This window comes from Varanus komodoensis, unplaced genomic scaffold (assembly GCF_004798865.1).
Source record: "Varanus komodoensis strain SLA01 unplaced genomic scaffold, ASM479886v1 scaffold42, whole genome shotgun sequence".
Classification (NCBI taxonomy): Eukaryota; Metazoa; Chordata; class Lepidosauria; order Squamata; family Varanidae; genus Varanus; species Varanus komodoensis.
The window spans coordinates 6,860,983-6,875,403 of NW_025335972.1; the positions used below are offsets into that span (position 1 = coordinate 6,860,983).

At 46.3% G+C, this 14,421-nt stretch overlaps 1 protein-coding gene across 1 annotated transcript in view; it reads left to right on the forward strand.

Moving 5' to 3' along the window:
- Nucleotides 1-14,421, forward strand: part of LOC123029972 (venom factor-like) — an 89,459-nt gene that overhangs the window by 14,332 nt on the left and 60,706 nt on the right. Inside the window, exons 8-13 of the mRNA XM_044443439.1 lie at nt 476-578; nt 7,564-7,684; nt 8,550-8,665; nt 10,678-10,827; nt 12,028-12,240; nt 13,521-13,715. Coding sequence (XP_044299374.1) covers nt 476-578; nt 7,564-7,684; nt 8,550-8,665; nt 10,678-10,827; nt 12,028-12,240; nt 13,521-13,715 — 898 coding nt within the window. The remainder of the gene's footprint in view (nt 1-475; nt 579-7,563; nt 7,685-8,549; nt 8,666-10,677; nt 10,828-12,027; nt 12,241-13,520; nt 13,716-14,421) is intronic.

Consider the following 14,421-nt stretch of genomic DNA (forward strand, 5'->3'; position numbering starts at 1 on the left):
TATCTTGGAGTAATTGCTCAAGAGCTACTTTTCAAGAAAAGCTTTAGCGTTAGAATCTGCTGAGGCACCAATAGAATTTTTACCATTTCAGTCTCACAGCAACCAAGGTGAAGCTGAGAAATGGTGACCTCTCAGCATTGCCCAGTGAATTATACGATAGAATGGAGTTTTGAAGCTAAGGGAGCTTTCAGACGGATAGCTTCTAGCAGTACCAAACTAAAGACATCACACAGCTAGTCAGGCTTTCCTTTTTCAGTGGATTTTGTGTAGTAAGAAAAAAGCAGTAGCAATGAGAAAACATGGGAAGGTTCCACATGTGAGACATCACCTGGACCTCTTGTAAAATTCCACTCTAGTGATGGCCCTGCCATGAAAGCATCCTCTGGAAGCACCTAAAACACCAAGAGCATCATTGTGTCTGCAACTCACCACACTGACAGACTGTAAGGAATGCTGTGACTTTTTAACCTTGCAGGTTCTTATTTGGTGAGGACGTTCAAGGTCAGGCTTTTGTTATCTTTGGAGTGATAATACATAAGGAAAAGAAGAGCATCATTGAATCTCTTAGCAGAGTCCCGGTAAGAACTTACTTCACTTCACTTAGGAGTGAAATCCTATTGATTGTTCCCTTGGTGACAGAAGCCCCTGAACTTGGAAGTGTCCAGTCATCTCAAGCAAGTCAGGAGGAGCAGCTGAAAGGATCTTCATCACTTTTCAGCCTGTCCAGCAAGAGCACTTCTTGGACAGGACTCAGGTTAATAGGCTGGACAAGACTCAGGTTAATAGGTCTCCTGGCCTCGCCACTCTCCTCCAATCCACACCCACTAGAATTCCACCTTTCCTGCTTCTCCAAGCTCATTTTTCTCACCATGGAGGTCAGCTAGGGCAGTTCTCCCCATGCTGGCTGCCAAGGGGAATGGGAGGAGGGCTGCATCTCTGACTGCTACTTCCAAGGCTGAAATGCTGTCCCTGACCCTGGAAGGGGGAATCTGGCCAATCCTGTGTACCTGGGGGGCTTGCCCAGGGACCACAGCATTGCTGCCTTGACTGCTTTTTGAATCCAGTAGCCTTTTGACTCAACCTTAACCCTGACTGAAGTTGTCCTGGCAAAATTCAGCCCCTTGGTTTTGGTATCTCAGGGCCCAATGAGCTAGAACTTTTTGTACATAGACATTACATTAAGAACTCTTCCAAGTTAGGGCTGAAGCAAGTTTCCTTATTAAGAAAAATTCGATTCCATTAAGATAGGAGGAGGGAAAAATCTCTCACAAGTAATGGTTTGGAAACAAGTTTAAAATGTGGCTATCTGTTCTGACCCTCTGGTGACTGGGTTTGTTAAAAGTCTGGATCCATTTACAGAAAGTGGTGTGTCACTACAGCCAAACATATCAACTAGTTTTCTTCCAAAACATTTTGCCAACTACATAAAAGAAAAGCTCAGAGGAAAGACAACAGACTGGATTTAATCTCTCCCTGATCTGCTGCCTCAAAGAAATCTTCCACCCTCCAAATACTTCCTAGGAATTACAGCAAGCTGGGTGCATATTCAGGCCTTGGCCTCTTTCTCTTATGAATAGTCAATAGTCCAATTCCAGTAGAATGATTCCATTTCTCAATATTCCTAGACTGTAATTTAATCAAATCAATAGCTAGACCTTGTGTTGAACTTGCTCACAGGTCAGTTTCGTAGCAGTAGGAGAAGCATGCATTTGAATAGGCACCTCTAATGCCCAGGAAGCAAGCAAAATGCTTACCAGATGACACTTCTACAACTAAATCCTTGGGTCAGCACTGAGAGAGTGGCCCTGCTTCTCCCTCTCATCTCCATGGAGTGCTCCTTTGTGCAATCCACAAAGATGCACAAATGGGAAGATACTGCACTATATCCTCCTCCAGCAGGAGGCCATAAATTGAATTTGTTACAGTCTATCTGATTCCAGCAACAAGTTGGGAACACTGCAATTTACCAATATATGCGGTTCCATCAGCAGTAGCAAATTTGGTGCACTGTGATAAAGACTCCAAGCAGCAGGTGTCAGCAGTTCAAAGCCAGTAGGAATTGCAGATCGAAACTTCCCATTCTAATGATGATTTCAACCAAAAAGAATAAGGGCACATATTCATTATTTCAGCTAATAAGAATTACAGCAAAGGACCCAGCCTTCCCCAAGCTGGAGCCCTCTAGAGGTTTTCAATTATAACTACAACACTCCTGAATTCTATACTAAAAATAATTTATTCTTTCCCAAAATGAAGGGGGCGAGATTTTAATTGCGTCTTTATCTGGATAAGCACGGCCTAGCAACCGTGATACATGCTCTGGTAATTTCCCGGTTGGATTACTGTAACACGCTTTACGTGGGGCTGCCCTTGAAAACGGTCTGGATACTGCAGCTCGTACAGAACAGAGCTGCCAGGCTGCTGACGGGGACTGGCCATTACTCTCACATAACACTGGTCCTCTACCAGCTCCACTGGCTTACATTTGAAGTCAGGACTTGAATACAGTTGAATTCAAGGTGCTGGTTTTAACCTATAAAGCCCTAAGGCCAGGGATTTTGTCGGTTGGTTGGAATTTGTATTGGGTGGTTAGTGGGGAATTTTAAGGGTTTTATTGCAATTTTAATTTGTATTTTAGCCTAACCTTTTTAATGGATTCATTCCTGGCCACAGCTATGAAGTTGCCTGGGGAGCACGTGGGCACCGCAACTGGGGTGGTCATGGGCAATGGTCGTTATGCCGTTGGGGGTTTAACGTGTCGGCGTAGAAGAAGGCGGGACAGATGGTTGACACCTGTTCCCCCTTCTGGTTATTCCCCCAGCCAGTGGGTTCCAGGTAGGCTTATCAACCGCCCCCTGGGCCTGTCAGTGCTGTTGCTTAATGCCAGTTCGGTCCATAATAAATCATCCCTCATCCACGACTTGATTGTGGAGGAAGGGGCCGACCTGGCTTGCATAACAGAGATCTGGGCGGGAGGGGGGGATGTCTCTCTCTCTCAACTCTACCCACCCGGCTATCTGGTCCAGCACCGACCATGCCTGGAGGGGAGAGGAGGGGGGGTCACTTTAGTTTACTGAGCTTCCATCTCCCTTGTGGAGCTTCCTGGTCTTTTGAGGTCGGGTCTAGAGTGCCTCTATTTGGTGTTGGGCGACCAAGACAGATTGGAAATTCTGTTGGTGTACCGTGCACCCTTCTGTCCAACAGACTCCCTGCCTGAGCTGACGGAGATCATCTTGGACCTGGTGTTGAAGACTCCCAGGATGCTGGTCCTGGGGGACTTCAAACTCCATGCCAAGACTGTTCAAACCAGGGCGGTTCAGGACTTCATGGCCTCCATGACGGCCATGGGGCTGTCTCAACATGTCATTGGCCCGACCCATGAATGTGGACACACTCTGGACCTGGTTTTCTCGACAGGACAGGAAAAGGGTGATCTGAGTGTGAGGAATCTATGTCTGACTCCCCTGTCATGGTCAGATCACTTCCTTGTGAGGTTTGAGCTCAAGAGTGGCCTTTCCCTCTGTAAGGGTGCGGACCCGATTGTGTTGGTCTGCTCCCGGAGCTGGATGGATCCGGATGGATTCCTGAAGGCTCTGGGGGAATTTCCGGTGGTGCTCCTGTCGAGGCTCTGGTCGAACTGTGGAATGGAAAAATGACCAGGGCTATTGACACGATCGCTCCTAAGCCTCTCCTACCTGGCAGAGCCCGTTCGTCTCCCTGGTATACACCTGAACTATGGGCGATGAAGCAGATTGTGAGACATCTAGAGTGTAGGTGGAGGAAATCACAGGATGAATCTGACCGAACACACTTGAGAGCTCATTATCGAGCCTATGCTGTGGTGGTGAGGGCGGTGAAAAAGAAATTCTTCTGTGCTTCCATTGTCTCCTCACAATGCCATCCAGCAGAGCTCTTTTGGGTGGTACAGGGGCTGGTTCATCCAGACTCCAAGAAAGATCCTGTACCGCCCTTGACGGCCCGCTGTGATGACTTTGCCAAGCATTTTAAGGAGAAAATTGCTCAGATTCGTCACGAGCTGGACTCTACTAGTGACTCAGAGCCCTCAGGGGAGGTGCCAATGTTGCCGTCTGGTCCAAAATTGTTGGATGAATTCCAGTTATTGCGGCCTGATGATGTGGACAAGGTGCTTGGACAAGTACGTCCCACCACTTGCCTATTGGACCCTTGCCCATCGTGGCTACTTAACAAAGCCAAAGACTGGATAGGGGCCTGGATCCTGGAGGTCATCAACACCTCTCTAAGAGATGGCCAGGTACCTCCCCCTCTAAAGGAGGCGGTAGTCCAGCCAGTCCTAAAGAAGGCATCCCTGGATCCAGAGATGGCCACCAATTATAGACCGGTGGCCAACATCCTGTTCCTGGGCAAGGTGTTAGAACGGGTGGTAGCGGGACAACTCCAAGCACTCTTGGATGAGACTGATTATCTAGACCCATTTCAGTCCGGCATCAGACCTGGGTGTGGTACTGAATCTGCCTTGGTCGCCCTGTATGATGACCTGTGCAGGGAGAGAGACAGGGGGAGTGTGTCCCTGTTGGTTCTCCTGGACCTCTCAGTGGCTTTCGAGACCATCGTCCATGGTATCCTTCTGGATAGGCTAGAGGGACTGGGAGTAGGAGGCACTGCTTTGCGGTGGTTTCATTCCTATCTCAATGGCTGACTCCAGAGGGTGGTACTGGGGGACTATGGCTCTGCGCCGTAGCAGTTATGCCATGGAGTTCCGCAGGGATCCATTTTGTCCCCCTTGCTATTTAACATCTACATGAAACCGCTGGGAGAGGTCATCAGGAGGTGTGAGCTGCAGAATCATCAGTACGCTGATGATACCCAGCTCTACCTCTCTTTTTCAACCAATCCAGGTGAGGCAGTGGCTGTACTGAACTGGTGCCTGGCCGAGGTAATGGGCTGGATGAGGGCCAATAAACTGAAGCTCAATCCAGACAAGATGGAGGTCCTGTTGGTAGGAGGTTCTGGCTTCAGGGTAGGGGACCTGGATCTTGTCCTGAATGGGGTAGCACTCCCTCTAAAGGACAGGGTCCGCAGCTTGGGAGTGCTCCTCGACCCAGACCTGTCGCTAGAAGCTCAGATGACCACAGTGGCGAGGAGCGCTTTCCTTCAGCTTTGGTTGATCCATCAGCTGCGTCCCTGCCTGGAGAACAATTGCCTGGTGACAGTGACACATACATTGGTTACTTCCCGATTGGACTTCTGTAATGCGCTCTACGTGGGGCTGCCCTTGAAGACAGTCTGGATACTTCAGATGGTGCAAAATAGAGCTGCCAGGTTGCTGACGGGGACTGGGCATTGTTCTCATATAACCCCAGTCCTCTATCAGCTTCACTGGCTCCCCATCGAAGTCCAGGCCCAATTCAAGTTAAATAGGCAGGGCGACAGTATACAGCCTTGCCGAACTCCTTTCTCAATTTTGAACCAATCAGTGGTTCCGTGTCCAGTTCTCACTGTTGCTTCTTGACATGCATATAGGTTTCTCAAGAGACAAATAAAATGGTCTGGTACTCCCATCTCTTTAAGAACTTGCCACAGTTGGTTGTGGTCCACAAAATCAAAAGCTTTAGCATAGTCAATGAAGCAGAAGTAGATGTTTTTCTGGAACTCCCTAGCTTTCTCCATGATCCAGCGTATGTTAGCAATTTGATCTCTAGTTCCTCTGCCTCTTCGAAATCCTGCCTGTACTTCTGGTAGTTCTCAGTCCACATACTGCTGGAGCCTAGCTTGTAGGATTCTGAGCTTAACTTTTCTAGCATGTGAAATGAGTGCAATGGTGTGGTAGTTCGAACATTCTTTGGCATTGCCCTTCTTTGGGATCGGAATGTAAACTGACCTTTTCCAATCCTGTGGCCACTGTTGAGTTTTCCAAATTTGCTGGCATATTGAGTGGCACTTTTACTGCGTCATCTTTTAAGATTTTGAATAGCTCAGCTGGAATACTGTCTCCTCCACTAGCTTTGTTGTTGCTCAGACTTCCTAAGGCCCATTTGACTTCACATTCCAGGATGTCTGGCTCGAGGTCAGTGACCACCCCGTCATGGTTATCAGGGACGTTAAGCTCTTTCTTGTATAGTTGTTCTGTGTAATCTTGCCACCTCTTCTTAATCTCTTCTGCCTCTGTTAGTTCCCTGCCATTTGGTCCTTTATCATGCCCATGTTTGCATGAAATGTTCTCTTCATATCTCCAATTTTATTGAAGAGATCTCTGGTCCTCCCTGTTCTGTTGTTTTCTTCTATTTCTTTGCACTGTTCATTTAAGAAGCCATTCTTAGCTATTCTCTGGAATTCTGCATTCAGTTGGATGTATCTTTCTCTTTCTCCCTTGCCTTTCACTTCCCTTTTTAACTCAGATATTTTTAAAGCTTCCTCAGACAGCCATTTTGCTTTCTTGCATTTCTTTTTCTTTGGAATGGTTTTAGTTGCTACTTCTTGTACAATGTTGTGAACTTCCATCCATAGTTCTTCAGGTACTCTATCAGATCTAATTCCCTGAATCTATTTGTCACCTCTACTGTATATTCGTCAGGGATATGATTTAGGTCATACCTGAGTGGCCTAGTGCTTTTCCCTATTTTCTTCAATTTAAGCCTAAATTTTGCAACAAGAAGCCCATGATCTGAGCCACAGTCAGCTCCTGGTCTAGTTTTTACTGACTGTATAGAGCTTCTCCATCTTTGGCTGTGGAGCACATAATCAATCTGATTTCTGTGTTGACCGTCTTGTGATGTCCATGTGTAGAGTCATCTCTTGGGTTGTTGGAAAAGAGTGATTGCTATGACCATCGTATTCTCTTGACAAAATTCTACCAGCCTGTGCCCTGCTTCATTTTGTACTCCCAAGGACAAACTTGCCTGTTATTCTGGATATCTTTTGGCTTCCTACTTTAGCATTCCAATCGCCCATGATGATAAGGACATCGTTTTTGGATGTTAATTCTAGAAGGTGTTGTAGGCCTTCATAGAACCAGTCAACTTCAGCCTCTTCAGCACCAGTAGTTGGGGCATAGACTTGGACTATTTTGATGTTGAATGGTTTGTCTTGGATTCGAACTGAGATCATTCTGTCATTTTGGAGATTGTATCCCAGTACTGTTTTTCCTACTCTTTTATTGACTATGAAGGCTACCCCATTTCTTCTGAGGGATTCTTGCCTGCAGTAGTATACCTGATGGTCATCTGAATTAAATTCACCCATTCCTGTCCATTTTAGTTCACTGATTCCTAAGATGTCGATGTTCAGTCTTGTCATCTCTTGTTTGACCATGTCCAGCTTGCCTTGATTCATGGATCTTACATTCCAGATTCCTGTGGAGTATAGATCTTTACAGCATTGGTCTCTCCTTTCACCACCAGATACATCTGCAACTGAGTGTCCTAGTGTGGCTATATCTGTAATAATGTTGGTCTCTGTGGCAATTGAAAGGCTGGAGTGGGAGCGAGGTGTGAAAATAAGATGTAGTTACAAGAAAGAAAAAAGGAAGAGTGCATAGGAAGGAGGAGAGCTGAATAAAACCAATTCCCTCTTTGGTCATTTCAGATAGAAGATGGAAAAGGACGTGCAAAGCTCACCCAAGAAATGTTGCAGAGGAAGTTTCCCAACCTCAGGGAGCTTGAGAATCACTCCATTTATGTGTCTGTGACTGTGTTGACAGACACAGGTAAGACAGAAGCCTTCTCACTCTGAAAGCACATCATATAGTGCTGCTCCTAAAGGTGTGACCACATGGTTAGCATTGCTCAAGTACAGCATCTAGAAAAATAATAGTTCAGGGGGAAAGATGGCTGAATTCTTCTTCCCAACTTACTAGTTTTCCTCCCAATGAGGAATATTTTGGATATAGGCAGCTTAAAGTGCTACTGTCCAAGAAAAGATCCATCAGCTAGTTGTGCTGAAAGTATAGAATTGCAACAGATTGAATTACCAGTCTTGAAGGTAATGAATAGCCTGTTGACTCTTCTTTGATTTAATGCAGGCATACAGTGTCGTTTCCAGACTAAGTTAATTAAATTTGTATTCCATTAAAATATATGGCATCTACATCAAAACATGACTCATTTTTCCCATTGATTTCAATGGGACCTATACTTATAGTGCAACTTCAGCTATGTTTGCTCAAAAAGAAGTACCATTAGGACAGTGAGATATGCCCAAGGTAAGTGGACATAGGATTGCACTCTCATTCTGGATCCAGCCCAGTGTTCCCAATAATCTACCTAAACTTATTAAGCAGCCGGCACACTCCTTCCCCCTCCCTCGTCACCTCTTACAGGGGCATTTGTTCCTCCCTTGTAATTTTGAACTAATTACAGGTTTGCACTGGCATTTTCACTAACCAAATTTTTCTCCAAACCTCACTTTGCAAGCATTCTTAGAAAGCTGGAAGAAAGGAAGGAAATCCTAACCAATGGCAAATGAAATTAATATTTAAGGCTGAAGAACTCTGTCTAATCATGGTTAGGCAACTGGGCAATATTGTGTCTGCTAAGCCAGTAGCTCTTCTTCACAGCTTTTTCTATTCACAGGAAGTGACATGGTGCAAGCAGAGAAATCTGGGATCTACATTGTACGCTTTCCCTACAAAATTGATTTCCCCAAAGCCTTCAAGTACTTCAAACCAGGGATGCCTTTCTCCCTCATGGTAATTAAATCCCCCATGCAGAAGTGAGACTCAGTCATATAACTAAGCATAACATCATGTGCATGGTTAGGAGAGTGTGGTGATAGGCCTTGGAGAATGTGGCATCCTCAGCGAGCACTGAGGCCAGCCCTCAAGGATTTTCTGTCTAGCTTGTGTGTGAATGCTGTTACCACAGAAGTGCAGAAAATAGTAAATGAGATGGTGGGTGCAGAATCCCACTTCTTGAAAATCTCAGCATTGATTTTTGTTTTTAGCAAGTTTCTAGCTTTTATAATATGAAGACATGCCTGGAGGTCGGTGAGCAATGCCTGCTGAAATCTCAGAAGTAGCTGGAGAAGGCCTTTTGTGGCTGCAGACAGCAGTGCAGGTTCAGTGTTCCTGGAATGGTAGAGGCCGAATAAGTTATGTAAACTGAGAACATGGTGGATGAATTGTCCAAAATAAGAGATTAGGCAAATTTATTCGTTTTGCATAATTTATGCAGGGCAAAAACTGACTACTCCTGGAACAGTATTTGGATTGCCCTCATGCAGGGATAGGGTTAGTTGTCCAGCACTGTTCACTAGCTGGTCATCAGTATAACCAGGCATGGGTGTTCTAGTGCCTGGAACAAAAAATCTGACTGACATCTGCCCCTTCCCACTGCTTAATAGGGGGAGGATGGGCTTGTCTCTCACCCTTTGCCACTGCTGGGAGTGAGAAGGGCTGTTGCTCTTGGCATGCCTGCTCAAGGCCTGGTGGTTGGGATTCAGAGGAGGGAGAGCAGGAGGAGGAGGAGGAGGAGAAATAGCTGGAACGGGCCTTGGAATGTGGGCCAGTTCCAGGCACTGAGATGAGAGAAGTGGTGGCTCGTATTGCAAGGCCAAACTCCCCAGGTGGGCAGGCAACCTCTGAGAATAACCAAGATGTGCAGGTAGCAGGTGGAGCCTTGGAACAGGGAAGCTTCTCAGAGACAGGTGAGACGAGTATGACTCTGAACCCCGTGACGCGATGTTGACAGAGGAGGCAGCCCACTTAGAGGATTGGTGTGCAGAGAGGAGGCGTGCTTATTTCCAAAAGGCCCTTCCTGAAAAGATGGGGCCCAGACATACTCATCAGGAGAAGTACATAGTAGATTGTACTTCTCCTGAATCTAGTACATTCTAGATCTACTAGAAGTACATAGTAGATTGGGTTCAACAAACCACTCTGTGCATGCTCAGAGATTCCTTCTGGGTGGTTGTGCTTATGGGAAATGCTTTGGCCCATGAAGAACATATTGCAAGAAAGATCTGTGGCTTTGAATGTGAAAAGGGAGGACACCTATGTTTTAACAATGTCACTCCAGATCCTGCCTTGTAGTGGAACCACCTCTGGCCATGAAGGAGCATTCATTCTACCCTACATAGTTCAGGGGTAAGAGGCTGACCTCTTCAGCTCCTTGTTTCCCACAGTGGTCAACGAGGTGCCTCTGGGAGGCTGAGGGACAGGACAGGAGTACTGTGGCCTCTCCACAACAACTGGCATCCCGAGGCATGCTTCCAAGAGAGGGCAGCAACTGCACAATGGTTCATGAAGATGCTTCTCCATCTCTAACCCAAGGGTTAAGGGTGCAATTATTTTTGAACAGAAAATTTCTGCAACCTCCACCATGTCCTGGCTTGATACACCTTGCACAAATGTGATGTTTAATTCAGGGGTGAGTAGACCTAGGGGTGGGATCTACTAGCAGATCTTTGAGTGGTTTGTATGTCTTTTGTTCAAGCTCCAGTTGATGGATCTTAGGGGTTCTAGTAAAACAAAACAAAACAAGTACATGATTTGCCAAATGAAGCCTGGTGGAATGGTTTCTACAAGCATGAAATCTCCCCACCCTGCTTTAATCCCAGGAAGGAAGGGAATCCCTCAAGAAAGTAATCTCTACTCACTCCTCCTGCAATACGTAGTGTTGGACTTGAACATCAAGCTTACATATTTCCATTCATTGTAATGGTTGAAGCTCTGATCTTCAAATATTTCTTCTTTCCACCCAGGTGGCTGTGAAAAATCCAGATGGCTCCCCAGCCCCTCAGGTACCTATCCGCACCGTGATGCCAGAAGGAGGCATCAGCATATCACAGGAAGATGGAACGGCCTACCTGGTGGTGAACACAGAACCTGATGCTTCTCGTCTCTTCATCAAGGTACATTTCCAGTAGGAGCCCCAGGCCCATGTTTTAAAGCTAGATTCTGTGTTATTTGTGTGTGTGTGCTCAGATTGAGTTAGGAATCAGACTGCTGGCTAGTCTTCTCCTCGTGCCTAGGCATTTTCTTGACTGGATATGTGAGCAACCAACATGGCATGGAACATGGAACTGGCTCTCCATTTCATTTTGACTATATTAACAGGACAAGGGACACATGGGCATATTTGGAATTTGGGAGATATTTTTGTACGAGCAATACTGGACTGTTTCTATTGTGTGCTGAAAAAAGCAAATGTTTGTAACCAGAAAAAAATGTGGAAGTTCACTGGACTCAAAGTGGGGAGGTGTGAGGAAGAGAGAATTGTTTAATCCTTTGAACAAATGCTATTTTTCCAGAGATCTCTCCTCTATCCATAGCAGCATAGCAGGCTTCTGTTTGCTCCATGGGAGGAAGACAGATGCCTGTATATTTTTCCCCTGTGGCACAAACAGAAACTTGGGTGGTGGTGGTGATGGGAGGGATTCTTTAAGAAAGCTGCAGGGTAGAAAGAGATGACCACTGCTGCAATGGAATTGGCACCCCTTCCTCCAACATCGCTGCATTTAATTGGATCCTAATATCCTTTCTACACAAGGCTTTTATTGTGTGCATGCGGTCCTTCACTCCTGGTAGTTTGCCTTACATGATGTCACCCTCCTCCAGGGCTTCTCCCATGCTTTGCAGGTTTTCCCCTAACAAGAAACATTGGGTTTTACCTGGAAATGGCAACCTGCAAGTCTTGTGCATTTATGCAGTTACACTATACCACAACACCACCTAGAACATACAGGAAGGCAGGAAAAGATACTCTTGACTCCATGATATATGTAAAGGAATGTATCTGAATCCCACAAAGAATCCGGAAGCCAGTGCATCATAAAGTGACAGGTTAGAAGTCTCATGTGGAAGTGTCCCAGTTGTCCTGAACAAATCCCCTTCCTCTCCTGGGTTTACTGTTCACTGAGTCTGCGAAGGACTAAACACTACTTACGTTCCTTCCTTCCCCCCATTTCTATTTTGCACCATTATCTCTGACAAGAATCCTTTCTTCCAATGTCAGCAGCAGAGACTCTAGACCTGCAGCATCCAGTCTCATCCCTGCTTGTACCTACTTTAATTCCCTGCTGCTCTCATTCTATCACTCTCCATGTGGCCAGGTGAAAACAGCCATCCCAGGCCTGGAGGACTCCCGCCAGAGCTCCGCAAACTGGCAAGCAGATGCTTACCAAACGCCACAGGGATCTGGGAATTACCTCCTCCTCTCGGTGTCAGCTGCTGAACTCAAAGCTGGGGATACCCTGTCTGTGTACTTCAATCTGCAGAATAACAATCCAAGCACAGAACGCAAGATCCACTATTTTACTTACTTGGTAAGCACAGGAAGCAGAAGAAGTTGAATGGGGGAAGAGGTTCAGGAAATGGCCTGGCAGCCCAGGCTGCTCTAGCTGGGGGCAGATTCTGTGCTGGGTAAAGACAGGGACAAATCTAACAGGTTAGTCAATTAAGACAGTGGAAAGAGAACCAGATTTCAAGACAACCTGTTCAAAATAAAGAACCAATTCTATATATCATGTTCTTTTGAAAGGGGGGAATCTTCTGTTATCCCTAAAAGAAAAGGGGGATTTTTGATCTGACAGCTTCAGTCAGAGCAAAAAGAGAAAAAACTTTCCCCCAAAGCATTAAACTTCTCTGTGGTGACACAATGAAGTCTCAAAACAGTCAAAACTAAATGTTGCTGGTGCTCTGTCATTGTGTTGTAACTGGAATCTGAGATGCAAGTTCTCTGATCTCTCTTCTTACTTCTTCGATGAACTTTGTGAGGGTTGTTCACATAAGTGCCCCTCTGAGGAGATGAGGGAGTGAGGAAGGCTCTCTCGCCACCCAGCCCCACAGCCAGAGGGGCAGGATTGTGGTGCTTGAGATACAGGACAGGACGGCACCCACCCACCATGCTCTGGGCAGCACCAAGCTGAACTGGCAGCTGACCCTGGCTTCAGCAGTGGTGGCAGGCTGCACCCTTCACTGGGTCCACACGATGCACACCACTCTGCCTTCCAGCATCTTGGCACTTCTCCCCACTCTCCAGTGTCGAACAGCAGGGCCGGCTCTGTTCCTGCCCACAGGCAGCCATGCAGACCCACTCAGTTGTCATTATCCACCTGGCAACTTTAGTGCTAGAACGAAGGCAATATTCAACAGGCACAGTCTTTCCCTGACATGCGGAGGCACTGATGATGAAGGCTGTCTCTCTTGGATTTCTGTATATCCTGAGCCTTCAGTTAGGAAGAAGGTAGCCACAAGAGGGATGCTGTGGGGGGAAAGATCTGTATCACATCAGCAGAGGAAGCTACCCCTCTTCTACTGGCCTTGCTCCTATGTCTCTGAAAGGAACCTAGCAGGTGAAGCTTTCCTTACTGCTTGGCTGTGTGCCAGAAGAAGTTTGACCACCTAAGCATGTATGTGTTAAGCTGCTGTTAAGGACACAGGAACAAGATCAGAAAAAAGGGGGTAATGCCTGGCCCCTCTTCTCTCACTCCAAGACCTCAGGTTCTCGTCTTTACTGCATTCTTGTGAATGAGTACTTAGTGCTACTAAATCCATGTTGCAGAGCACTCCATAGCAGACCACGTGCTTCCTGTTCTCCTTGCAGATCCTGAACAAAGGAAAGGTCTTCAAAGCTGGGAGGCAGCCCAGGCAGATGGGACAAAATCCAGTGATAATGTCTCTTCCCATCACTCCGGAGCTCATCCCTTCTTTCCGGATTGTGGCTTACTACAAAGTAGGCTATGATGAAATTGTGGCAGATTCCATCTGGGTGGATGTCAAAGACACCTGTATGGGAACGGTAAGTCTGTCTTTGGTTCAGCCTGTAGAGCAAGGCAGCATTATCTGAAGGATAATCTCCTTCCATGAATATCTGTCTGCACCCTGAGATCAACTTCAGAGGCTTGGGTGAACGAGGTGAATTGGGTGGTTACTGAGGAAAAGGCCTTTTCAGTGTTGGCATTCAGAGGGGCTTACCTGGCACTCACATGGTGATGTTTTGTGCTCCAGGTGACCTTTTAAATTTCCAAATTTTTGGTTCTCCAGTTCTTGTGTGCCCTTCACTTGATGTTGTTAACAGCAAGGTGAGTGTTCTTGGCCACCTGCACTGGCAACCTTCTGCTCAGCACATTGCATGCAATCTGGTTGTTAAATCAGTATTAGCATGACCAGTAACATGGTGCACCCCCTTTTACCTCCAAAGCATACAGTATGGGTTTTGGCAAAAACAAGAGAAAGGAATCCAGGAAAAAAGGACAGCATGGGGAAAGTTTGATTAGTTTCAGAACATAAAGCAACAAATGGTTTAAAGTAACAATTGAGTGGCAAATGTCAGAGTCTAATTAGCACAGTCTGTCTGTGCTGGCATCAGGGATTCCTGCTTTCTTGGGGAATCCTACACCTGGCACTTGTGGAAAATCTCAGTGCATTCTCCTCTGGTGCTTGCACCAGGCTCTCACTTTCACAGCTGCTGTGCAGAAAACTAAAAGAGTACTAATCTGAAGAAA